The sequence below is a fragment of the Bos indicus x Bos taurus genome, chromosome 20 (assembly GCF_003369695.1).
Source record: "Bos indicus x Bos taurus breed Angus x Brahman F1 hybrid chromosome 20, Bos_hybrid_MaternalHap_v2.0, whole genome shotgun sequence".
Classification (NCBI taxonomy): domain Eukaryota; kingdom Metazoa; phylum Chordata; class Mammalia; order Artiodactyla; family Bovidae; genus Bos; species Bos indicus x Bos taurus.
Window position 1 is genome coordinate 51,210,874 of NC_040095.1, and position 27,617 is coordinate 51,238,490.

Genomic DNA, 27,617 nt, shown 5'->3' on the forward strand with positions numbered 1-27,617 from the left:
TCCCAGCATCAGAATCTTTTCCAATGAGTTAACTCTTCACATGAGGTGGCCAAAGTACTGGAGTTTCAACTTTAGCATCATTCCCTCCAAAGAAATCCCAGGGCTGATCTCCTTCATAATAGACTGGTTGGATCTCCTTGCAGTCCAAGGGACTCTCAAGAGTCTTCTCCAACACCACAGTTCAAAAGCATCAATTCTTCGGCGCTCAGCCTTCTTCACAGTCCAACTCTCACATCCATACATGACCACAGGAAAAACCATAGCCTTGACTAGACGGACCTTTGTTGGCAAAGTAATATCTCTGCTTTTCAATATGCTATCTAGGTTGGTCATAACTTTCCTTCCAAGGAGTAAGCGTCTTTTTATTTCATGGCTGCAGTCACCATCTGCAGTGATTTTGGAGCCCCCAAAAAATAAAGTCTGATACTGTTTCCACTGTTTCCCCATCTATTTCCCATGAAGTGATGGGACTGGATGTCATGATCTTCGTTTTCTGAATGTTGAGCTTTAAGCCAACTTCTTCGCTTTCCACTTTCACTTTCATCAAGAGGCTTTTTAGTTCCTTTGTCTTCCAGAAATTGCTCATAATCATGTCCATTGAGCAAGTGATTCCATCCAGCCATCTCATCCTCTTTCACCCCCTTCTCCTCTTGCCCTTAATCTTTCCCAGCATCAGGGTCTTTTCCAATAAGTTGGCTCTTCACATCAGGTGGCCAAGTATTAGAGCTTCAGCTTTAGCATCAATCCTTCCAGTGAATATTCAGGATTGATTTCCTTTAGGACTGACTGGTTTGAGCATCATACTGTCCAGGGGACTCTCCAGAGTCTTCTCTAACACCACAGTTCAAAAGCATCAAGTCTTCAGTGCTCAGGCTTCTTTAAGGTCCAACTCTCACATCCATACATGACTACTGGAAAAACCATAGCTTTAACTAGACGGACCTTTGTGGGCAAACTGATGTCTCTGCTTTCTAATACACTGTCTAGGTTTGTTATAGCTTTTCTTCCAAGGAGCAAGTGTCTTTTAATTTTGTGGCTGAAGTCACTATCCACAGTCATTTTGAAGCCCAATAAAATAAAATAAAATATGTCACTATTTCCACTTTTCCCCCATCTATATGCAACAAAGTGATGGAACTGGATGCTACATCCCTACCAACAGTGCACAGGGTCCTCTTTACTCAACATTATTGCCAATACTTGTTATTTCTTCTTCTTGACTTATTGTTAACAGCCATTCTAAAATCTTAAGGTTATGTCTCATTGTGGTTTTGATAATTGTACATTTCCCTGATGAATATTGATGTCAAGCACCTTTTCATGTAACTATTGGACACTTGTATTACTTCTATGGAAAATTTTCTATTCAGTTTCTTTGTGCATTTTTTAAATTAGATTTTTGGTTTGTTTGTTAATGAGTTGCATAAGTTATTTTCTATTATGGGTATTAAGTCCTTATCAGATATATGGTTTACAGGCAGCTTTTCCCATACCATAGACTGCCTTTTCATTTTTGTTGATTACTCCTTTTGCTATGCAGAAGCTTTTTAGTTTAATGTAGTCCTACTTGTTGATTTTCAAGATGCTTTCCCAGAGGGTTTATTTATCTTTGAAAACTATTATCTCATTTATCTCCCTATCTGTGGTCTTATTTTATACCATCTCTCTCAACAGTGGTATGCTGCAGTCACATTGACCTCCAAGTGCTTTTCTTGTAAGCTTTGAGGAAGTAATGCTCTCCTTTCCATCACTAGGATACTCCTCCCTGTGTTCTTTCTAAGTCTTCCTCTTCCATTTCTCTAGAATTGCAGCTCTAAACTCTTTCCTCACAGAGGACATTTTTGATACTACCTTCAAAAGCACTTGCGTTCACTTTCCTCATAACACCAATCATCATCTGAAATTAGCTTAATCATTTAATAGCTTCTTTATGGGCTTTGCACCACTCCACAGGAACACATACCCATTAAATGTACAATTCATGAAGGGACCTTGTAAGAGACTCTATCAATTATTTTCCCAGATGAAAAAAGATGATACCCAGTTGGGCAATTTGAAATTAGTTTAATAAAAGGACTCTTTATGGGACGTGTGAGCAGATTGTAAGGAAACCATAAAAGATAAGGCAGTATCTGGAGAAGACATAAGAAGGGGCTTCAGTTTCCACACTGGAGTAGAGAAATGAGGGGATGGGGATAGAGACAGGCAAACCATGGCAGGAGAGAGTGTGGAATGTGGGGAATTTATGGAAAGAAAAGCCCAAATTCATCATCTGTCTACTAACCAATCTTGCATATTGGCTAAGGCAACCAGAAGCCAGAGAGGAGAAAGAAGTCTAGAAAAGTATACAAATTTGGACTGGAGAAGCAGATGGAAACATGTTTGCCACTGTACCCTTAAATCTAGTAACAGTGCCTGAATGAAATGTATATTTTAGTAAAGGTGTTTACTAACTCTATGGTCCCATGTTTAAATCCTACAGTTCAACAGCCACTTCAATAAATAACTCAGATCAAACCAAATACCCGATTATCACATGTAATATTTTATGATTTTTTCAAATATAGTAGTACATTATTTTCACCTCAAAAAGTTGACATCAGAGTCAGTCAGTCAGTTCAGCCGCTCAGTCATGTCCGACTCTTTGCGACCCCATGAACTGCAGCACGCCAGGCTTCCCTGTCCATCACAAACTCCCAGAGCTTGCTCAAACTCATGTCCGTCAAGTCAGTGATGACATCCAACCCTCTCATCCTCTGTTCTCTCCTTCTTCTCTTGCCTTCAGTCTTTCCCAGCATCAGGGTCTTTTCAAATGAGTCAATTCTTCGCATCAGGTGGCCAAAGTATTGGAGTTTCAGCTTCAGCATCAGTCCTTCCAATCAATATTCAGGACTGATTTCCTTGAGGATTTGGTTTAATCTCCTTGCAGTCCAAGGGACTCTCAAGAGTCTTCTCCAACACCACAATTCAAAAGCATCAATTTTGATAACATCAGAGTTATCAAACCCAATTTTATCTAACCCAATTTTATGAAATACACCCAGATTCACCAAAATTGAGAGGCTTGAATACAACAGGAGGGTGATTGTAAAGGGAGAATATATCCCCTGAAAGGCTAATAATATTTAATATATAAATTTAAGGGTATAACACTCTCAACCATGTATTTCCATTTATATTGGCAGAAATAAATCTATTTTTCTCATTCTTGCTATTACCCTAATTATCATGATTGTATATGTTGGAAAGTTCATCAGGTACAAGACACTCATACTAGGATTCAATGTACATGTGCCTAAAAAGTAGGGATTGATTATAAATTAATGAATTTATTTATTTATTATTTAAATTAATTTTTTATTTTTAAATTAATTACAATATGTGGTATCATTACTGTGGAGTTTTTATGGAGTATTTATTGTTGTTTTTGCTTAGTCACTAAGTCATGTCCCACTCTTTGCAACCCCATGGACTGTAGCCTGCCAGGCTTCTCTGTCCATGGATATCTCTAGGCAAGAATACTGGAGTGGGTTGCTATTTCTTTCTCCTAGGAATCTTCCTAACCCAGGGATCAAATCTGTGTCTCCTGCATTGGCAGTTGGATTCTTTACCACTGAGCCACTAGGGAAGGGAAGTCCATTGTGACATTGGAAATTGTCATACTAGAAATGACGTGAGAAAAATATACATATGTTCTTACTTGAAACAAATTGAATAAACACAAATCTTATCATCAAGAGGAAACTATAGCATGAATGTGAATTAAAGTCAGGCAGTTATTTAGAAAATATAAGTATTGCAAGGCAGACAGAAGTCATATAGCTTAAAGGCTTGCAGGACCAAGCCAAGATGTAGAGATGAAGGGTCTTAGTTAAGACCATTGGAAATGAAACATCAGAAATCCAAGCTGAAGAATGGACAAACAGATTGAAATAATAGTAAGTGAATAGCAGAGCATAAATTAAACAGCAGAAGCAAAAATGGAATTTGCCTTTTTTTGCAACTTTTTCCTGCCAAGGGCTAGAAGAACACTCAGATTGTAGTTAAATCTAAATTAGCAAAAGAACAGCATTAGATAAGTACAGAAGAATTAGGGATATGTATTCAGTTTATGATTTGGATTCTATATTTTGTGTTGACAAATTTATTATTCATATAAGCTTTATTATTTAAGAAATAGCAATACTAAACACACATGCATTTAAGACAAATTATCCACAATCCCCCCTTAAAATTATTGGGTATATATTAGTGTTTGTTATAAAATTCATTTAATAAACCCAGAAGGTTTTAATTTTTTCACTATGAAAACATATAAACAGAGCTCTACACTTGGACATAAGGGCAGAAAATGAGTAGGCTATATAAATATCCGTATATATCAAATGATTCATGATTATAAATTATTTATAGATTCCTTCCTTTATTCAGCTAGTCATTCCACTAGTCAGATGGTCAACACAATCTTATCGAGTTTTTCTCTGCATGATAAGCACTCCATTAGAGGCTGGAGTAACTTGGTGATAAAAGAAACAAAACTCCCTACAATGGCAAAGCTTAATGAAATCTAAGTTAAAAAAAAAAAATTCTGTGACTAAAATTAATGTCAGGAATCCTGAGAAACAAAATAAAATATACAAATAAAATATTTCAAGTGTTTAAAAAAGTTAATATATGTATCCTAAAAAAATAAGAATGAAGAAGAATGTGGCAAATTTTTTTTAGAAATCTGCTCACTGTAACCACTTAGGAAATGGCAACAAGCTCCAGTATCCTTGCCTAGAAAATCCCATGGACAGAGGAGTCTGGCAGGCTATAGTCCATGGGGTTGCAAAGAATTGGACATGACTTAGTGACTGAGCGTGTACATATAAAATATATATTTTTAACAATTTATTTTTTAAAGGTAAGATGATTCTGTGTAAATTATGTCTAACTGGGGCTGACTTAGTGAGATCCTTAACCATATTCCACAATGCTGCACAAATGTCAGTAAATGGCTATTACCACAATCATTAAATTACATCCAAACTATTGGACATTGTGGGTGTTTCACTTTTAAAACTACATATAATTTAATGGTGGGGGGAGGGGAATAAAGCAAATGAAACCACTGACAAAGAATTAAATTCCAAAATATGCAAGCAGCTTATGCAACGCAATACCAGAAAAACATACAACCCAATAAAAAAATGGGTCAAAGAACTAAACAGACATTTCTCCAAAGAAGACATATAGGTGACTAATAAACACATGAAAATATGCTCAACATCGTTCATTAGTAGAGAATGCAAATCAATACCATAATGAGGTATCATTTCATGCTGGTCAGAATGGCCACCATCAAAAAGTCTACAAACAATAAATGCTGGAGAGGGTGTGGAAAAAAGGGAACCCTCTTACACTGCTGGTGGGAATGCAAACTGGTACAGTGGAGAACAGTGTGGAGATTCCTTAAAAAAACTAGAAACAGAACTGTCATATGGCCCAGCAATCCCACTGATGGGCATACACACCGAGGAAACCAGAATTGAGAGACACATGTACCCCAATGTTCATTGCAGCACTGTTTACAATAGCCAGGACATGGAAGCAACCTAGATGCCCATCAGCAGATGAGCGGATAAGGAAGTTGTGGTACGTATATACAATGGAATATTACTCAGCTAAAAACATGAATGTGTTTGAGTCAATTCTAACGATGTGGATGAAACTGGAGTCTATTATACAGAGTGAAGTAAGTCAGAAAGAGAAACACCAATTCAGTATATTAATGCATATATTTGGAACTTAGAAAGATCGTAATGATGATCCTATATGCAGAGCAGCAAAAGAGACACAGATGTAAACAACAGGCTTTTGGAGTATGTGGGCAAAGGTGAAGGTGGGATGATTTCAGAGAATATCATTGAAACATGTATATTACCATATGTAAAATAGATGACCAGTGCAAGTTCAAAAAATGAAGCAGGGCACGTAAGAAGGGACATGGGAGGGGGATTCAGGATGGGGGGGACACACGCACTTGTGGCTGATCCATGTCAATGTATGGCAAAAACCACTACAATATTGTAAAGTAATTAGCCTCCAATTAAACTAAATCAATTTAAAAAACACATAAATTTTGTTAGCATGTCTTTGCTAAAGAATTTATATAGAATCATTTTCTTGTGGACTATTTTGGAAAACTGAACATTTGTGATATTTGTTTTCTATTTTTTCCCCTTAAGGTGTTATTAGAACAGCTTTGCCAAACATGGACAGGGAAGTCAAAGAACAATACCAAGTTCTCATCCAAGCCAAGGATATGGGCGGACAACTGGGAGGGTTAGCCGGAACGACAATAGTCAACATCACCCTCACGGATGTCAATGACAATCCACCTCGATTCCCCAAAAGTATGTTCTTTCCTGTTAAGTCTAAATCAGTACAGCTTTTTAAAAAATGTCTTACATTTCACTGAATTTTACAGGACTTGTAATGATTTTCCAGACACTTTTGTTCTTTAGGAAGCAGAAGCTAAAAATTAAATGTCCTCAGAATTACATTTTTCCATAAGAGTCATACATAGTGTGATTTTAATATAAAATAACATAAATGAGTCAATAATTATACAACTTATGTTATCAATTCATATGAAAATGAAATATTCATAGTAGATTGGGATCTTGTATGATTTCTTACTAATTGAAAAAGTAATACAAATATGAAAATTGATGTATAATTTGACTTATGATGCACATCCCACTGTACTATTTCTTATATCATATAACTAACATAAAATTTTCTGTCTTCAATTTATCAATTATATTATGTTAAATTGTTTCTGTATAATTCCCTAGAGATATCATATGATATAGTGATGCTATTTCATTACTTTGGTTGCATTTTATTTAAGTTTGCAGTAGGTGAAAATTGCTACAGTTTCTATGATAATAGAATAATTCACACTTATCTCTTCTCTGTAATTCTATGTTTCTTGTTGAAAATGAATACCTCTCACTTTTGTTATATCTAGTTTTCCTTTGCAGTATTACATTTAACACCAATAAGTACCTGTTTGATTTTTGGTACTTTTCTAGGATTGTAGTTCAGTATTCCTAGAACTTAGAATACAGAAAGTGAATATTTCTATCATTGTTTCTATAAGGAACGTGATAAAGTCACTATTTTGCACGAACAGTTTTATAAAACAAAGCAAAATGATTTTCCTCATCTAATTCCAAGTGAGTTTATCTACCAAAGTATATAACACTGAGGACATTTAGCTAAATGGATATTTTATTCCTTTAGCTGTATGGTTTTACATACTTTAATACTTGGTCATTTTTTTCTTAAAACTACCAACATATTTTTTGTGAAAATATGTTTAGTTAGTGATCAGAAAGTCAGTGTACTGAACAAATGTTATAAGACTGGCAATTAGAAATCACCCTACTTTAGCAAATGGGATGCATATGACAAATAGCTAGCAAATAATATGTTATGACTAAAAACAGAGCCCTAGAGCATCCCTTTCTCTTTCTCTTCTCTTAAGGGAAACAGAAAAAGTATAAATAAATATGTAAATGGAAAAAATAAAGTATTTGATTCTCTATCATATGGCATTAACAAAGAACATACTCCCACCTGAAAAATACCGATTTTTAACATTTTTACTATGTATTTGTGGTAATTTGTAATAGCTAATTGAGGAGACTAATTTGAAAGATTGGTATACTTTTACATAAAAAGTGGTATTGTGATTTAAAATCCTGTTTTGGATTTTGTGCATATAAAATAGGTTCAGTCTAGGGTACAGGAGACAACAGAAATGATCTTAGGTGGTGTCAATACTCTTATTCACAAGGATGATGGTAAAGTTTTTCACGAGTACAAAACTCAACCATTGGAAAGAAACAGCTTCTGAATATGAATGAAGGGTAGTTCACAAAAGTTTGTGCAGCTATCAGACAAATAGACTGACATACAACAAGGAAATGAAAATGTCTCAGTGGGAGAGAAACTAGAGTATAGGCAGGGAACCAAGATGGTGCACTCAGGTCCCAGGGCAACAGGAAAATCAACTCCAGGTCTTTGCTAGGGAAAATAATCTGGATAAAGCAGCAGGCCTGTTTGGAATTTATTCAAAGTTGAATCTGTAGGTCTAAGAGTAACTAGATGAGACCCAGAAAGACGGATTGGGAGGTAAGGGTATTTGAACTTTTAGAGCATTTACATGCTGTGTCAGGAACTTTATCATTTTCTTTGGAAACACTTTGAGGTCTTTATATTCCATGTTTTGCTGTTAAGAAAACTGAGGCTTAGAGAGATTAACTTGCCCAAGATCATCAAAACTGGCAAACTTTTTTTTGACTTTGCAGTTCAAATTTCTTCCAATGCAACATAATATGAAAATGAAAATCTATTGTTTTCTTTTACCTGAAACTCTAAAACCATACTTTTAAGACACATCTGCAAAAAGTCACATGACATATGTTGAATTGTCACTGTAAACAGAAATGAAAGGGTAGAATAAATATATCAAACGGATCACTGTGATCTAATTATTTTCTTTCTTCAAGTATGCAAGTGTTACATGCACATTTGAACTATAGCCTGAAAATATAATAGGGTGAGAGATATTTTTAAATCATGAGAAAGAAGAGGGTTTTTCACATTTTGCATGAATAAAATATTAATCCCCTTGAAACTTTACATGACTTGTATCAAGCTCTTTTTAATGTACTGTCATTTTGAATTACATCCTTCAGAGGAAAATACAGAATACATTTAAAAACAGAAAAACCACCTCTATAGAAGACAATGCTCTTTGTGCCTGAGTAGTCTTACATGGATCAATTAAACTGAAAATATTACATAAAATGACAAACTGAAATACTAACCTTTTGAATATAAAAGTCAAGACAGCATATATTTCATACATATTGTAACTTAAAAAGAGAATTTCCCATAACCAGCTATATTTGTTCTTATCTATTAATCATTTATGCTGGAAAAAGTTTCTCCTTCAGATAAACTTCATGGAGCTACATTTTATTGTTGCTTAAGAATGCACAAGATTATTTCTTAAAATTTACTAATCATAATTTGTTTTGACTTTGTGTGTGTACATATGCATGTGTAACAGTGTTAAGCACTCATTTCCATCCATTTCCTTCTATAAATCTGTTAGAAATGAAAATAAATTTAAATGGCATAGCCATTTGTATGATGCAACTGTAAATAGTTTACTGTTTTATTGTTGCAAAATAGATGGTTCCTGAGGCATCAAAATTTCCTACCAATTTAATTTGATGATGGTGACAATGATATTTACTAATAAGTTACCATGTGTCATGCATTATGCAAAGTGATTTGCATATGTATTCCAATTACAATGACTGTCTAGTAGTTTCTCAATTTTAGACATAAAATAGCAAGGTTGTATTATTATTAAAAGTTAAGAAACTTGTCCAAGATCACACAACCCCTTGGTAGGAGAACTGAAGACCTCATCTTATGAAGGGACTTCAAACTCTAACTTTTTATCATTTTCCCTCTTAAAAGGCAATTTACCTTTGATATCCGTGTTTTGCACCATAAGTCCCTTATATTACTCTATAAGATAATATTGAGTATTGTTCACAAAAAAAGGAGGGAATACTGTTTTAGAAATAGAAATAATGCCAGTATGTTAAAAGAGCTCTACCAGCAGTCAAATGAAGATTAAAAGTTTTCTGTATAAAATCTTTTACATATAGTCATATAACTTCCATCTACTATAATCAAGTACATCCGTAGAGGATCTCCATCCGTCAAAACAAGCTACCAGCAAAACACTGGTGGTTTCCATTACTTGAATTCTAAATGACAAAACCATCTAACAAGCTTATCTAAATTATACACTATGAGATCAAATCAATTAAGTGGTGTGGTTAATTCACATTAGGCAAAATACTTCTCTCACTTATCTCTTCTGTAATAATAATTTTGTAATGAAAAAGAAAGCAACTTAGGTGAAATAAAGCCCTTCATATTTTAGATGAAAAGAGGTAATTTATAGGAAATGTAAAGAAGTTTGCTTTTTTTTTTCAGTATAAGCATGTAAGAACTGTTTGTACAGTAAACAAATTTGAATGTAGAACATAGGTCATTAGTGTTTGTTTGAAGACAATTTCTTAGTCATAAGCAATATTTTAAAGTAAGTCTGTTTTTTGGAAAATTCCCTGGCAACCCACTGGTTAGGACTCAGTGATTTCCCTGTGGTGGCCCAAGTTCAATCCCTGGTCAGGAAACTAAGATCCCATAAGTGGTTTGGTGTGGTGTGGCCAAAAAATAAACAAATAAAAATAGGTCTGTTTTCATCTAATAACTAACATATTTGTTTATATTGACTGTTTCTCATTATAGGAATTTTGATTCAATTATGTCAATAATATTAGTACATTAGTTACTTTATAAAATATATCATTGTATCCATGTTACCATTTGTTAATTTAACAAATAAAACATTTACAAATATTAAAATTCACCTCAGAGAACAATGTTATTGCCCTTCAGTTAATATAAAAACAATCTAAAATTAAAGAATTAAATGCATCAGCCAAAATTCCTACTGCACAATGAGCAATATCTGATCTTTTTTGCACAAACTATCAAAAACTACAGAATTATGCATAAATATACACATGAAAGTGAAACTGTTAGTCATTCAGCTGTGTCTGATTCTTTGCAACCCCATGGACTGTAACCCGCCAGGCTACTTTGTCCATGGAATTCTCCAGGCAAGAATACTGGCGTGGGTAGCCATTCCCTTCTCCAAGGGATCTTTCTGACCCAGGGATCAAATCTGTGTCTCTTGCATTGCAAGCAGATTCTTTACTGTCTGAGTCACCAGGAAAGCCCAAATATATACATACTTATATTCAACTATATATTTTTTCTTAAATTGTAAATGTATGATATAGAAAGGTGACAAGATCCCCGATTAATTATTGAATTATTAAGTAAATGGTGATAAAAATATTTTTACTTATTGAAAAATATTGATCTGTTTAATTAAAACATATCTCTTCATTTTATTCTATCATTAATTTTTGGCATCCAGGTTGAGATAGGCTCTTTTAATAGTTTAAAGTTTATAGTATTTTGTTTATGTTTAAGGAAGTAGTCATTATAATATGTAATTAATAAAGATTTTTATTAGAATCAGTATGAACCCAGTTACACCCAGAGGGTCACAAAGTCTTTTTCTCTTTGTTCACCATTTGGTAAACGGAAAATGGTGAGTTTTGACACTGAAATTTTCTTGGTAAAACCATGTAATAAGTTATTCTGAATAAAGAACTAAAAACCGCTACTCAGATCTAGCCTTCGAAAATGTACTTTCACATTCTCCCAGGTGCCCAAAGTTTTATTGTTACGAGGATGACTGAGATCACCCACTAAAGATACATACTCAAGATTTAAATTTATTTTAGATATATTTGCATATTTATATATTTTATATTTGATTTTAATATGCAATCTGAAATTTTAAAATATAGATTATATATTTATTTAAATAAAATCATAGGAAAAAATACTTCGTGAATTTTGAGCACCCAGGATACAGCTGAATATGTAATTATGTGCCCTGGAGGAAGGCATAGCAACCCACTCCAGTATTCTGGCCTGGAGAATCCCATGGATAGAGGAGCCTGGTGGGCTACAGTCCATGGGGTCTCAGAGTCAGATAGGACTGAAGCAGCTTAATATGTACATGCTGAGAATCACTTCAGTTCTTTTCACAGTCTCCTTCGGGGCCTGTTAGGGAATGAAATATGTACAAATCTTACTTCTTAGTTTATCTGGAGACTCTGGCCAAGGGCCTGCTTCCTATCTGCTGGTCAAGCACAAATAAACTGTTAAAAACCCCAGCATGATTCTAAAGATGCCTCTGAGGCAAAGGTGGGATTTCTGTTCTTATCGCTGTCTCCAATATGTTATTTTAGGTGAAAGAATTAAAAAGAGATGGTAGCAATTACTCTGAATGAAATACCAGAAGAAACACGACTAAAATAATTGGTCTTATGTAAGTTCCACTACTATTTAAGTGAGAAAGCCTACTTCAACTTCACTCAAATATTTGAGATCGGAAGAGTGGCATAGATCAGTTGTATGCAAATTTAACAGTGTAGATCAAATGCAAGTTAAGACTTTCCTTAATTGGAACTGGGTGTTGGTTTTAAGTGGTAAGAAAAAAATAATATGTGAAGGAGTTAATGATATAAACTCATGTTTATGTATGTTTCTCAAATTTAATATTAGTGCCAATTTAGCATCAACTTTAATACACAGTTTAATTCCCATAGTTAAAATTTTATTTAAGAAATTTCAAACATATAGGATTTTTCTAGCATTCTCTGACAGTTTATTCTAATCTGTGGCTTTTATGTTGTGTGTGTGTGTGTGTGTGTGCTCAGCTGCTCAATACCTCCCAAAGACATGACTAAGACAAAAAAATTATATAAGTTGATCTTTAATATTATATGTATCTATGATATTTGACAATTAGATATCCTCTTCATTTTGGGAGGAAATGTTTAAAAAGCATTGTGTGCATGCATGCTAAGCTGCTTCAGTCATGTTCAACTCTTTGTGACCCCATGGACCATAGCCCAACAGACTCCTCTGTCTATGGTAGTCTCAAGGCAAGAATACTGGAGTGTGGTTGTCGTGCCCTCCTGCAGGGATCTTCCCAACTCAGGGATTACACCGGGGTCTCTTACATCGCCTGCATTGGCAGGATGATTCTTTACCACTAGCGCCAATTGGGAAGCCCTAAAAAAGCATTAAAAATTATAAATTTTAGGGATTAAAAAAGTACACAAAGAGTTTATACTCAATAATTTTTCAGTTCTCACATAGAATGTAGGCATGGGTCATTATAGTTGATGATTCTATTTCTATTCTTGAAAAATAAGCCAAGACACATTATAAAACCAGCTTTTAACTAAGTGGAATAAATGCTTTCAGTTTAATTCCCAAATGGGTCTTTGTCTATTTCAATAAAAACAAATAAGAAAGAACTATCTCCTGAAGATAAGACATACAATTGATAATCTGCAACTTACTCACCAGTGGCCTCCCAGTGGTTCTCAAATCATGTTTGCCTTAGGAATCCTTTGGGATCCTATGTTGTAGGGATAAAAGCAGTGCTTCAGTTGACAGAGCTTAGACCCAGAAATCTGAATTGTAAATAAGCATTCCAATAGACTCTGGTATAGGTAGTCTGCAGGGCACAATTTGAAATCCACCAGTTTACTGTGATGAAGGGGCAAGTGTTGATTCTCTGAGATGGCTTTTTCATTATTCATTAACTAGAGGTAATAAGTTAATTATTTTGCATCTCATGAGAATTTTTTAATTTGCACAAAATTCTATTCCTATAAAATTCCACCTATATGGGTGGAGACTGCATACTAAACTACAGTCATTTTAAATTAAGTATTTTGAAATTTTTTTTTTTTTAACAATTAAGCACTCATATACATTTTTATATCTTGCTTAGACATCTTCCAAAGAGTTTATGCATGTCAGATACTGATGCTTTAAGGCTGAATTCAAATTTTATCAAAGTGAATACAATCTGAATGCAAGCTCAGTGAAAAACTTTGCACTCCCAATTCTCTAGTGAGACAGGTCTACTGAATTTCAGTAGTCTGTATAAGCAGATGTAACTAAATGAAAAACAACAAAACTTTAAAACCACCTCTCTCCTTTCTTATTATTGCCCCTGTGAATATCATATTGTGCTTTGTGGATGAGTATATGAATCTTTTTAAAATAGTGCTGACACTTTTTTATGATCTACTTGGTCCTGTTCCCAATGTTGCAAGGTATAGAAGATTGGAACCTGGTTGCTCCATTGCCCTATTAGCAGATTCTCAGAGAAGCTGAGCATATGAGATGGATAGCAAGTGATGTCACTGAGATGGCAATTATAACAATAATATTAATACTATCAAAGTTTTACTCAGAGTAAAGAATATATGCTCTGATTGTTAATGTCATTTCCCCAGTTGTCTTAAAATGCTTTAAGTTTATTTTATTATTACTGTAGCCTTTGAAAATTGCATTGTCAAAAATTCCTGCCACTTTTATATAATCAAATATGTGTATGTATGATACTTGTTCTTGGTTCTTAAGAGATGTGAATTGAATACTACTCTCTTTATTCTTCTCACCCTACAGTGCACTCTATAAGACAAATATCTATATGTGTAAATAAATAACAACCACTATAAAATTCCAAAATTGTAATATGATAAGAATAATTATTCGTATAAGGAGGATACAACTATTTGATCAAGCTAGAATTGTTACAAAATATTTATGAAGGATATAGAATTTAAGAAGAAATGTGTGTATAGTTAAAAATTTAACAGACTGAAAGAGAGAAGGTTGGTTGCAGAGTGCCATGAGCCTGAAACAGACACATATATTTATGTATATATGTGTGTGCTTTTGATTAGAGTGGCAATGTCATAAATCAATAAGTTAGAACAATAATTTGGAAAACACTGAAGCAGAGAGAAGATGTGGCACAGACCTAGGGGAGCTGTTTGGAATAGACAGATGCAGAACTGAGAGATCGGAAGTAGCAGGACAGGAAGGGCTTTGTGATCTGCTGGATTCAGAGATAAGTAAAATAAAGAGCTGGCAAAGAAATTATTTAAACTAAGGGATAGTTTTTCTGTTGATATGCTGAAATTAGTGAAAATCAAGAAAAAATAGATGAAAATACAGAATGTTTCAAAGAAAAATCAAAGTCAAAAAAAAAAAAAAGCTTTTCTGACATAAAGATAGAAGTGATAAAGGAAACTTGAGGCATGGATGAATTTAATCAGAATAAAGAGGATATAAATCTTTAATTTTGAGTATAAGTTCAGGAAGGGGGATGACGAAAGTATAAGGAGAACTTTAGAAATTATTACCTCAAACATTTAAACATATTTCTGACAATAGTGTACATTTTTAATCACAGTTATGAAAGCATCCTAAATTTCCATTTACTTCACAATTTAAATATATTTCATATTTGCCTTACTATTAGTTTAAGCATAAATAGGCAAAGACATTGGACTTCTACAATATTTATGAGTTAAACATGTATAAACAATACTAAAAATCATAAAAACAAAATATTTTGTACATAAGAAACATTTTATTACCAAATATTGGACACAATAAATTGTGTCCTTTAGTGAATAATGTTTCATGGATTGCTAGTTTTATTGAGGAATAAATGGCTATCTCATTTTTGTACTATATATAGGAGATAAAAAATTAATCTCTTCCCTCAAGCATCTCTGTGTATAATAGGAAGATTAAATTAATGGACAATTATACTACTTGAAGTAAAGTAAATGATGGACTTACGCATAAAGTGATATACAAATGTGTAAGATGGGCACCCAAATCATTAGAGAGTATATCTGAGAGGATGTTGAAGGAAAGATTCTCAATGCTATCTCTGAAATATCTAATAAGAGTTAATCAGTGGAACAGCAAATGTGTACCAAAATATGCTAAAACACTGGAAAAACATAATGCATAATTTAAAGAGCTGTGAAAAAATTGGAAATGCAAAGACACAAGAACAAGTTTCATCAAAAATGACTTGACGCTGTCCTTGAAAGAATGAAAAATAGAATTTATGCAAAGGGCAATGAGGAGTAGTAGGCAAGTGAAACATTTTAGGTATAAGTAACAAAATAGGGAAGAGATATGGACTAGTCAACTAATAAAATATAGACAATTACAGAAAATTTAAACTACTGCATGTGCACGTAATGCATTAATATGTGATGAATATTCAGAAATAAAATTTGTAGATCAATGAACTTGTTGCTATTGAAAAAATTAGTTTTGCTTAAAAGAAACTAAAATATCATGTGGGAAGTGACTATTAACAAATATCACTATTCTAGACTAAGCATCAGAATATTTCAAAAAATCTTTGAAAAGTCAAACTTTTGGCTAAATAAGTATTCCCAGGTGAATTTGAATTTCAAACGTTTTTCAAGACCCTAATTTGTAAGATGCTGAATATATTTATAATTTATAGTAAAATCTTTGATGTGGCCTATTTTTGTGAAATTATTGGAAAATATCAATGAGAATTATTCACCTATTGTGTTTTGTTAGGTAAATCAGAAATTAAATAGACAAGGATGAAAGATAGTTTTACACATTTAATGGAGGTTTTAAGGGAATAGTAAATGTACTCCAGAAAATGAATGTACAGTGGAAGGTTATTGATGCACTTGAAATGGTGTGTGCTCCTGCCAAGCTCTCCATCATGCTTACTATTATGTAATGGGAGGAGTGGTTATATAAATCACATATATTAATACATATATATATATATATATTTTTTAAAATCAGGAACAGTTGTTTTTCTGACAATCATTGTTGTTACTTTTTAGTTGCTAAGTTTTATCTGACTTTTTTGCAACCCCATGGACTATAGCCTGCCAGGCTCCTCTGTCCATCGAATTTCCCTGGCAAGAACTACTGGAGTGGGTTGCAATTTCCTTCTGCAGGAGATCTTCTCAACTCAGGGATCGAACCCACATCTCCTACGTTGGCAGACAGATTCTTTACCACTGACCCACCAGGGAAGCCCCCAGCTACCAGGAAATCTCCTGACAATATAAATGGGTTTTTGTTTCATAATTCATTTGGAATTTTTTTGTTGAAATTTTCACTATAAAGTCTTGAAAAAGAATAATATTATAAAAAGCAATTTGTTTTGCTCGGAAATGTAGCCACATGTTTACTGAATCTACAAATCAGTTGCTGCTAAGTCGCTTCAGTCATGTCCGACTCTGTGCGACCCCAGAGATGACAGCCCACCAGGCTCCCCCGTCCCTGGGATTCTCCAGGCAAGAACACTGGAGTGGGTTGCCATTTCCTTCTCCAATGCATAAAAGTGAAAAGTGAAAGTGAAGTTGCTCAGTCCTGTCCGACTCCTAGCGACCCCATGGACTGCAGCCTACCAGGATCCTCCGCCCATGGGATTTTCCAGGCAGGAGTACTGGAGTGGGGTGCCATTGCCTTCTCCATACAAATCAGTAGAACTATGGTATTAAATATAAAAAAATTGTACTTGAAATGTTGGAGCTATGTAAAAAGAAAGAGAGAATTGGAAGGATAGAAAGAGATGTGATAAATATCCTTCCTTTCTTGGGTGCAGAAGACATTTTATCTTTAGAGTCACATCCCTTTCCTGGAAACCTCTTACATCCCTTAATGCTCTCTTCTCTACATCTTCATTGATATTTATTTTATAAACACTGAAAAGAGAAACGTTGCCCAAGTCTATCCAACAGAATCAATCCACCCTTAATTGGAGTCTGCATTCATCAATACAGCTGAAATTAAGAAGAACTTGAATTATTTGTATTTGTAAAGGGGTTATTTGATAACTCAACAATTGCCTCCACTTGACTGACACTAAGGCAGAAAAAACAAGTAAAGTGAAATAGTCAGACCAAATAAGGGGCTGTAGTTTAGAGCAGAGATAACACTTGATTGGTTCAACTTACTGACTGTAAGTAGCTACATGTTTGTACCTCAATTTCTTCATCTGTATGGTGGAGCTAGCTCTACCACATCCTCACAGTCACTTATGCACATCTCCTCTCAAATCTGTATTCAGTGATGTTGTGTTGAAGTAAGCCAGGATGGGAGTTTTACTGGTAAATGATAAGACAGAGGGAAACCCTGTAAAGATGTCCACTTCTAAACTGAAGCCCCATCTGCCCTGGTCCAGTTTGGCTTGGAGGTGGAGTGGCAGACGAGATAAGTCTTCATTTTGCTTAAGGATGAGAACATTAATAAATATGATATACTAGAAATGTCTGATTTCCAAATTCAGATTTTGGTAATTAAAGTCAACATAGGACTGCCTATTTAAAGATGAGCAGAAAAGGCAAATGAAGAAACTCTATAGGAACAGTGGGAGACAAAGGAAAAGGGTTTTATTGCATCTTACACATTGTACTTTTTTAGACTATTGGTAATATGATGTGTCATAGTCTGAAAGTTCAGGAAGCTGATCTATCCTCCATATGATATTATCTTTTCTGTAAAATATGAGAAAACATCATATGCGATATGATGTTTGCTTTCATTTCCTTTTTATTTTCTATAGATAAAGAAAGATCATTTTGTGTGCATAGGACTTCTCTTGTGGTTCAGATGGTAAAGAATCTGCCTGCAAGGGAGGAGACCTGGGTTTGATCCCTGCATTGCGAAGATCCCTGGAAAAGGGAATGGCAAACCACTCCAGGATGTGTGTGTGTGTTAGTCGTTCAGTCATGTCCAGTATTCTTGCCTGCAGAATTCCATGGACAGAGGCGACTGTGGCTACAGTGCATTGGGTCACAAAGAGTCAAACATGATGGAGCTACTAACACACACAGACACACTCAAGTAATTAAAACACTAAAATGTTTATAAAGCAACATTTCACTTCTCTGTAATTAGGTGGGAAATCATATATACAGATCACTAATGTTTGACTTCAGTCACTGAATCAACAGTTTTATAATAATACACATTTATTTTCTAAATTTTATTTTTTAAAAACTTTAAATTTTTTTTTACTTTTTTTTGTTTTTTTTTTAAAAAGTATACAATTCAGTGCTTTTTATTATACATACACAGTTGTGTAACCATCACTGTGATCTAATTATAGACTATTTTTATCATCCTCAACGAAACTGCATGCCCATTAGAATAGGTCCCCCATCCCTCTCCTTTGCCTCCCCAACTCCCAGGCATGATTTTATCTACTTTATTTTATAGATTTGCCTATCTGTATACTCCATACAATGAATTCATACAATAGTTAATCCTTTATATCATATGTTTTACTTAAAATAACATGTTTAAAAGTTAATCCATTTTGTAGCAAGTATCAATAATTTAAAAATTGACACATAGTTGATATACCATATCATGTTAGTTTCAGGTGTACAACATAGTGATTGGACATTTAAGTTCATCACTAAAAGATCAGTACGGTAGATCTAATGACCATCTATGCCCGTAGAAAGCTATTACAATACCATTGATGACATTCATTACTTTGTACCATGTAACACTGTGATTATTTATTTCATAACTGCAAGTATATACACCTCTTAGTTCCCTTTACCTATTTTGCCCATCTCCTACACTTCCCTCCCCTCTGGAAATCACCCATTGTTTGTTCTCTGTGTCTGTGTGCGTATGTGTGCATGCTCAGTCTCTCAGTCACGTCTGACTCTTTGCAATCCTATGGACTGTAGCCCTCCAGGCTCCTCTGTCCATGGGCTTCTCCAGGCAAGAATACTGGAGTGGGTTGCCATTCCCTCCTCCAGAGGATCTTCCCGACCCAGGGATTGAACCCACGTCTCTTGTCTCCTGTATTGGCAGGTGGATTCTTTACCGCTGTGCTGCCTGGGAGGCCCCATTCTCCTTATCTCTGAGTCTGTTTTTGTTTTGTCAGTTTTTAAAAATATTAAAAAAAAATCCTTATGATGTTGTGTTGGTTTCTGCCATACAACAATGCAGGTCAAGTTTTGTTTCTCAAATATCAAATGTAAGTGAGATCATATGATATTTGTCCTTTTCTGTATTTTCGTATTTTACTTAGCGTAATGCCTTCTAAATCCATCCACATTGCAAAATATTAAAAAAAAATCCTTATGATGTTGTGTTGGTTTCTGCCATACAACAATGCAGGTCAAGTTTTGTTTCTCAAATATCAAATGTAAGTGAGATCATATGATATTTGTCCTTTTCTGTATTTTCGTATTTTACTTAGCGTAATGCCTTCTAAATCCATCCACATTGCAACAAATGGCAAGATTTCATTCTTTTTTATGACTGATTTTGTACTATAGCTTGAAATTAGGGAGCACGCTACTTCTAGCTTTACTCTTTTTTCTCAAGATTTCTTTGGCTATTAATGGTTTTTGGGGTTTCATACAAATTTTAAGATTTTTTTTTCCAGTTCTGTGAAACATGTTATTTGTATTTTTTTAGGATTGCATTAAATCTTTAGATTGTAGTTTTATCAATGTCTTTTATTTTTCAGAGTAGAGGTTTTCACCTCCTTGGTTATATTTATTTATAGGTATTTTATTCTTTATGGAACTGAACAGGGAATTGTTTCCTTAATTTTTCTTCCATATTTCATTACTAGTGTATTGAAATGCAACATATTTCTGCAAATTAATTTGGGATCCTACATCTTCACTGAATTCATTTATTAGTTCTAATAGTTAAACATAGCATTCATATTGATAAATATGTAAGTATATATTAGTATTGACACTGTGAATAATTTCTTGTCACCTGTTTTATATCTTACTCTGTGTTGGACAGGTAGAGCCATTAAGATGTTTCATATGCGTCAAATGTAGGATGCCCAGAAAATGATGGCAGTGTAATTACATAGTACATCAAAAGCCATCCAAGTTTGGCACAGTTGAAGATTTACTTCAGCTTTGAATTAATCTGAATGACCCTAGCTTTATTGCTGTTGAGTTTCTAGAAGCGATAAAATGTCAAGTCATTGAAAATAAAACGACAGAGTGTAAGCAATCTGACAAGACTAAGGCACAGTTTTTTTTGACTTGTTCCGTATTCTGCAGGCTTTATTACCAACTGTGATGTTCTACTGAGAAATGCTTGTCTTAATGAATGCATCTTCCACCTTACTAATATGTATACCTCTTATGTAAACAACAGAAAATTCAGTGCTCTGTATGTGTTTGTTTTATGTACACTAAAACCTCAGTGTACAAAAATAATATAAATGGGAAACCACTGTTTTACTTCTATTATATATTAATTTGGGTAGGGCATGTTAATGGAATGTTATTGAGTAGATCTTTTGTGGACAGGGATAGTATTTCATTTTAATCACAGATTTTCCAATGCCATTAGATAATTATAAGTTTTGCAGGCTTACTGTATGCTGACAGTTTTTTTTTTTAAAGCTGCTACTTAACATATATTGATAGCATAATACAAATAATAGCTATCTTCACATTTATTGTTATTAGCTTCATAAAATGTTCTTTTATAAAACATAGAACTCGTATCTCAGCATATTGTCTTGAAAAGGAGAACTTTTTCATCTATGCTCTGTATTATCTGATGTCCTTTAGATAACCTTCCTGAGTTTCAACTTTTTTTCTAACATTGAATGGTCTCAATTCTGGCTAAATATTTTGCCTTCACGAATCATAATCCCTAAGTGATGATTCCAGACTAGATTATTTTCCTTGATTTTTTGATTCTATTATTTTTATTTTTAAATATTCAAATGAGAAGCAAACCTAAACGCCTAACATGTAACTTTTTGCTTCCCTTAAATAGATAGGATAGAGTAAGAAATATTCCAAGATTATAAGTTAGACACATATTTTCCTAAAGATTTCATTCAATACTCCCTTTGCTCCAATGATGCATCACTATCACCGCCACGTACAGCTGTTCATGTTTTTAATTTGAAATCCACTACACTTGGCAACCCACTCCAGTATTCTTGCCTGGAGAATCCCATGGATGGAGGAGTTTGGTGGGCTACAGTCCACGGGTCGCAAAGAGTCGGACACGACTGAGTGACTTCACTTTCACTTACACTTGACTACCACCTGCCAATGCAGGAGACACAGGAGACGCGGGTTCCATCTTTGGGTTAGGAAAATCCCCCAGAAAAGGAAATGGCAACCCACTCCAGTATTCTTGCCTGGGAAATCCCCCGGACAGAGGAGCCTGGTGGGCTACAGTCCCTGGGGTTGCAAACAGAGAGACAAGAAGGATTGACTGAGCACACAAAGTCTTGTTTCTTAACTATACACCCTGTTAAAGCAGCATTTATTTTTCAACCTATACCTCCAACACTCTCTTTGGAAAACCTCAAGAACTTTCTAACACTTATTGATGTACCATGAGAGTAGACCATGACAGATAACACCATAGATTCAAGGTTTTTGGTATTTCTTCTATTCAATATCACAAGCGCACAGTGAGATGCAAAGAATGCAGACACGTTTCTGATAAACCATAGGCATTAAGAAAAAAAGAATAAAAGGAATAATATCTCACATGTGCTTTGCCTTTTCATTTTTATTTGGAGTTTGTGGCTGAGAAGTTTAGTACAACTTTAATGACTGTGTCACATGCTTTCTTGCTGCGTTAAACAGGAATTCAGGCATCTGTATGTTTGCTTACATCTCAGGAGAGCTTCAATAGGGTCAGAGTTTAGTATGGTTATTGTGAGACACTTATGCTCCAAAGAAACTAGGTTGAAAAAATTGCATCATGTTCTGATTATATAATCATGGCTATTTGAACTCATACAAATTTCCCTTGATATCTGTCTTTACCTTTTCTGTGGGTGAACATTATATAAAATGTTACCTATGATTTTATTCTTTTTCTTTGTTCTCGTTACCTCAAATTCAAACACTACTTTAAGACCACAAACATTGAGCAACTCTAAAGGCTAGCCTCTCTATTAAGAGTTTAAGGAATGAAACCTAATGAATCATAATTATAGTCTGTGAAAAATTGCTGGTTTGATAGACAAATATGAGTTTTTCAACCCAAATTATATTATAATGTCTACCTCAGTTCAGTTCAGTTCAGTCACTCAGTCATGTCCAACTCTTTGCGACGCCATGAATCGCAGCAAGCCAGGCCTCCCTGTCCATCACCAACTCCCGGAGTTCACTGAGACTCACATCCATCGAGTTAGTGATGCCATCCAGCCATCTCATCCTCTGTCGTCCCCTTCTGCTCCTGCCCCCAATCCCTCCCAGCATCAGAGCCTTTTCCAATGAGTCAACTCTTCACATGAGGTGGCCAAAGTACTGGAATTTCAGCTTTAGCATCATTCCTTCCAAAGAAATCCCAGGGCAGATCTCCTTCAGAAGGAACTGGTTGGATCTCCTTGCAGTCCAAGGGACCCTCAAGAGTCTTCTCCAACACCACAGTTCAAAAGCATCAATTCTTTGGTGCTCAGCTTTCTTCACAGTCCAACTCTCACATCCATACATGACCACAGGAAAAACCATAGCCTTGATTAGACGGACCTTTGTTGGCAAAGTAATGTCTCTGCTTTTGAATATGCTATCTAGGTTGGTCATAATGCTCCATTATTGCCACTTGAAGTGTTCTTATTTGGTCTATGTCTATTTATTTATTTATATAACCTTTTCTCTTTTAGAGAGGTTTCTCATATCTCTTTTGAAGGCCGCTCTATTGTTAGTGCGTGCATGCTCATGTGTGTGCTAAGTGGTTTCACTCATGTCTGATTCTTTGAGACCCCATGGACTGTAGCCCCCAGCCTCCTCTGTCCATGGGATTCTCCAGGCAAGAACACTGGAGTGGGTTGCCATTTCCTTCTCCAGGGGATCTTCCCAGCCCAGGGATTGAACCCACGTCTCTTATGTCTCCTTCTTTGTCAGGCAGGTTCTTTATCACTAGCACCACCTGGAAAGCCTGTGTGCTCAGTCGTGTTCAATTCTTTGTGACCCCATGGCCTATAGCCCACCAAGCTTCTCTGTCTAGAAGATTTCTCAGGCAAGAATGCTTTTTCATTTTCTCCTCCAGGGGATCTTCCCGACCCAAGGATAGAACCCATGTCTCCTGTGCCTCCTGCATTGGCAGGCAGATTCTTTACAACTAAGCCACTTTTGACGCCTTTGAATTGTGGTGCTGGAGAAGACTCTTGAAAGTCCCCTGAGCTGCAAGGAGATCAAACCAGTCAATCTTAAAGGAAATCAACCCTGAATGTTCATTGGAAGGACTTCAGCTGATACTCCAATACTTTGGCCCCCTGATACAAAGAGATGACTCACTGGAGAAGGCCCTCATGCTGGGAAAGATCGAAGGCCAAAGGAGAGGGGGCTGGCAGAGGATGAGATGGTTGGATAAAGTCACTGACTCAATGGATATAAATTTGAGCAAACTCAGTGAGATAGTGAAGGACAAGGAAGCCTGGTATGCTGCAGTCCATGGAGTCACAAAGAATCAGCTACAACTTAGCAACTAAATAATTACAACAACATACAGTCAGTTAACTATTAAATTAACTGATTAAACAAGAATTTTATACCACTGTATATTTTCTATTACATGCAAATGAAAGATTTAGGTGAATATTTAACTCTCTTGAGACTAAATATATGTCCCATTGAGGCAATGTCCATTAAATGGATATAAATAAGGCTAATATCGGAGAAGGCAATGGCACCCCACTCCAGTACTCTTGCCTGGAAAATCCCATGGATGGAGGAGCCTAGTAGACTGCAGTCCATGAAGTCTCTAAGAGTCGGACACGACTGAGCAACTTCATTTTCACTTTTCACTTTCATGCATTGGAGAAGGAAATGGCAAACCACTCCAGTGTTCTTTCCTGGAGAATCCCAGGGACAGGGGAGCCTGGTAGGAGGCCGTCTATGGGGTCGCACAGAGTTGGACATGACTGAAGTGACTTAGCAGCAAGGCTAATATAAATAAGGGCAAATGGTATAAATCTTTTTGGGGGAGTGGTAGAAAGGGAGATGGCAAAATTTAAGAGCTACTAGGGCTAATTCATTTATAAAATTTTGAAGCTGATTGTGAAAGAACAATAAAACCCATACAAACAGTTGGGAGTAAAGAATAAATTATTTGGCAGAATCTCCCTAATGTGATTTATTATTTTTTCTTATATCTCTTAAAGGAAATGATTGTAATAATGTAATATAGCATGTTGAATGAACCTCACTATCCAAAAACATATTTACTTCCTAATTTAATTGCTATAAATGTAACTAGAAGTGCAAATCAAATTAATTTTCCTGGTTGCTTTACTTATAGGAAATTACAATACAAAATCAACTAATAGAAGTTTTAATCAAAGTCATTATATACTGAAACTTTGTATTTTTGTGTTTAGTTTTGATTTTCCTCCTGTTTTCTTTCTTTCCTTATTTTGACTTAAACAGACTACTGTTTAATCAATTCATATTTTTATTGGTGAAATATCAATAAAATCCCAGGGATGGGGGAGCCTGGTGGGCTGCCGTCTATGGGGTCGCACAGAGTCGGATACGACTGAAGCGACAGCATAGCAAGCATAGCATCAATACAATAGCCTACATCTTTTTCTTCATCTCATGCGTTATAAAATTTTTCAAATTCTTGTAAACAACGTATGTTTTAATTTTGTGGGATATTAAATTTTTTGATTCTGTTGTAATTTTTGTAGAGCTTTTTCTTTAGGCTTGACTCAGTATCAAATTTATAGTAATGTTGGTGCTCCCCCTGGTGGCACAAAGCAAGCATTTTACTTTTTTCTTTAAAGATAAAATATTGACAGAGAGAAAATTATGTCCTGATTTTAAAAGTGTGTAAAAATACCTAGAAGGAAATGCAGGAAAAATTGATTAAGTAAAAGTTTAATATTAGACTATAGCACAATATACTTAAATCCATTATAGATTAAATATATGTACATATATTTAATACATATATACTCACATACTTATTTCAAGGTCATTTTTAGTTTAGTGAGTATACTCATTGAGTAAATATTTCATTTTATTATATTTATATTATATATTTTATAAATATAGGATACATAAATATTAGGATAATATAAATATTAAGATAAATATTTTATTTTTTAATAAACATCAGGATACAAAACCTTGTTTTTCTAAGTATCTAAATATTTTTCTTCTATTTTCTGTGTGCTCATCTATCTATTCATCTATCATCTCTCTATACATCTTTTTAATCTATGTCTTATATCCTGGATTCTTTTACATTGGGCTTCCCTGGTGGCTCAGAGGTTAAAGCGTCTGCCTGGAATGCAGTAGACCTGGGTTTGATTCCTGGGTCAGGAAGATCCCCTGGAGAAGGAAATGGCAACCCACTCCAGTCCTCTTGCCTGGAGAATCCCATGGAGGCATGTTTCTAATCTATGTCTTATGTCCTGGATTCTTTCACATTAGTACCAATTTATTTCATGGATATCTTCACCTTCACATTTGATACTAGGTGCAAGTATTAGATGGTGTTAGTATGTAAAATACTTCTTCATAGTAATTTCAACACTTTCTGTTTTTAATGATTGAAATTCTACAACAAAATCCTTTGAAATGAAAAGTGAAAATACTACTCCTAATTATAACCTTTAACTGGAGAACAAACTGCCTTTTGGTTTTGCACTATTATGTCTTACAGTTGGTTTATTTTCTGTAGACTGTATTTTCAAGCCAAGTAATCTTATATATTTGACTAACTTCACTATAAACAAAAAATATAAATATATCTCATCAGGCATTTTCCATCTGAAAGTTCCCGAATCTTCTCCTGTTGGCTCAGCTATTGGAAGAATAAGAGCAGTGGATCCTGATTTTGGACAAAATGCAGAAATTGAATACAATATTGTTCCAGGAGATGGGGGAAATTTGTTTGACATCGTCACAGATGAGGACACGCAAGAAGGAGTTATCAAATTGAAAAAGGTACGTGGACATGTTTTTGAATAGTAGATTACCCAATAAAAATTAAACAACACAAAGGAAATGAGAGACATCTTAATTTCCTTTCAATTAGGAATATTTTAAATTAAAAAAATATCTGGGTAACTAGGAAAGATTCATTCCCAACTTTTATTTTGTGATTCAACAGATATATATTTTATGTTGGACTTCCCAAGTGGTGCTAGGGGTAAAGAATGTGCCTGCCAATGCACCAGATATAAGAGATGCTGGTTCGATCCCTGGAAGATCCCCTGGAGGAGGGCATGGAAACCCACTCCAGTATTCTTGCCTGGAGAACATGATGGACAGAGGAGGGCAACAATAGGGTCGCAAAGAGTCAGACACTACTGAAGGAACTTAGCACTCACACACACATGCATATTTTATGTTGAAACAACTAGGCCTATTAATTCGCTTAAGTCATTAAAAAATTCTTACCAGAGTTTAATTTTGTTTTAATTTGTTATTGTTATCAGCTTAGATGAAAGGTTAATTTAAAAATAAGATAATAGAAGTAAACACTAAGTATACCAGGTTTGGCCTCGCCCTATTTACTACTTTTAAGAGAATATCAATATCTAACATACACTTGTTCATAAGCCTAGACCTCAGGGTGGATGAATTCTGACATGGGCAAGCTCTGCTACAGGTGAATGGAAGAAATGAGAAAGGATAAAGCTGGGCTTGAGGGTGCTATGATGTGGTAAGTAAACAGAAAAATTAACCAGGAGGGAGAAGACAAGAAGGTATAATATGATGGGAAGCCCTCTAGTTAACTTGATTTGTATAGAAGAAGAGTAAAATTCAAAACACTAGAAATATGTCATTATCTCAGGATATGTAGTTTGTCTTTTGTCAGGGAGGGGCATTAAGAAATATGTAAATGTGAGAAAGAGAAAAAATGTTTTGACTCCCTTTATCCATTTCACTGGGGTCTTCCCAGGTGGCTCAGTGGTGAAGAATCTGCCTACCAATGCAAGAAATGTAGGAGATATGGGTTCAATCCCTGGGTTGGGAAGATCCTCTGGAAGAAGAAATGGCAACCCC

General features: G+C 34.9%; 1 protein-coding gene across 4 annotated transcripts in view; it reads left to right on the plus strand.

Annotated features, from left to right (window-relative positions):
- Positions 1-27,617, plus strand: part of CDH12 (cadherin 12) — a 1,186,459-nt gene that overhangs the window by 1,090,128 nt on the left and 68,714 nt on the right. For all 4 annotated transcript variants that reach the window (XM_027520215.1, XM_027520212.1, XM_027520211.1 and 1 more), the window contains 2 exons: positions 6,231-6,398; positions 26,365-26,552. In XM_027520215.1, coding sequence (XP_027376016.1) covers positions 6,231-6,398; positions 26,365-26,552 — 356 coding nt within the window. The remainder of the gene's footprint in view (positions 1-6,230; positions 6,399-26,364; positions 26,553-27,617) is intronic.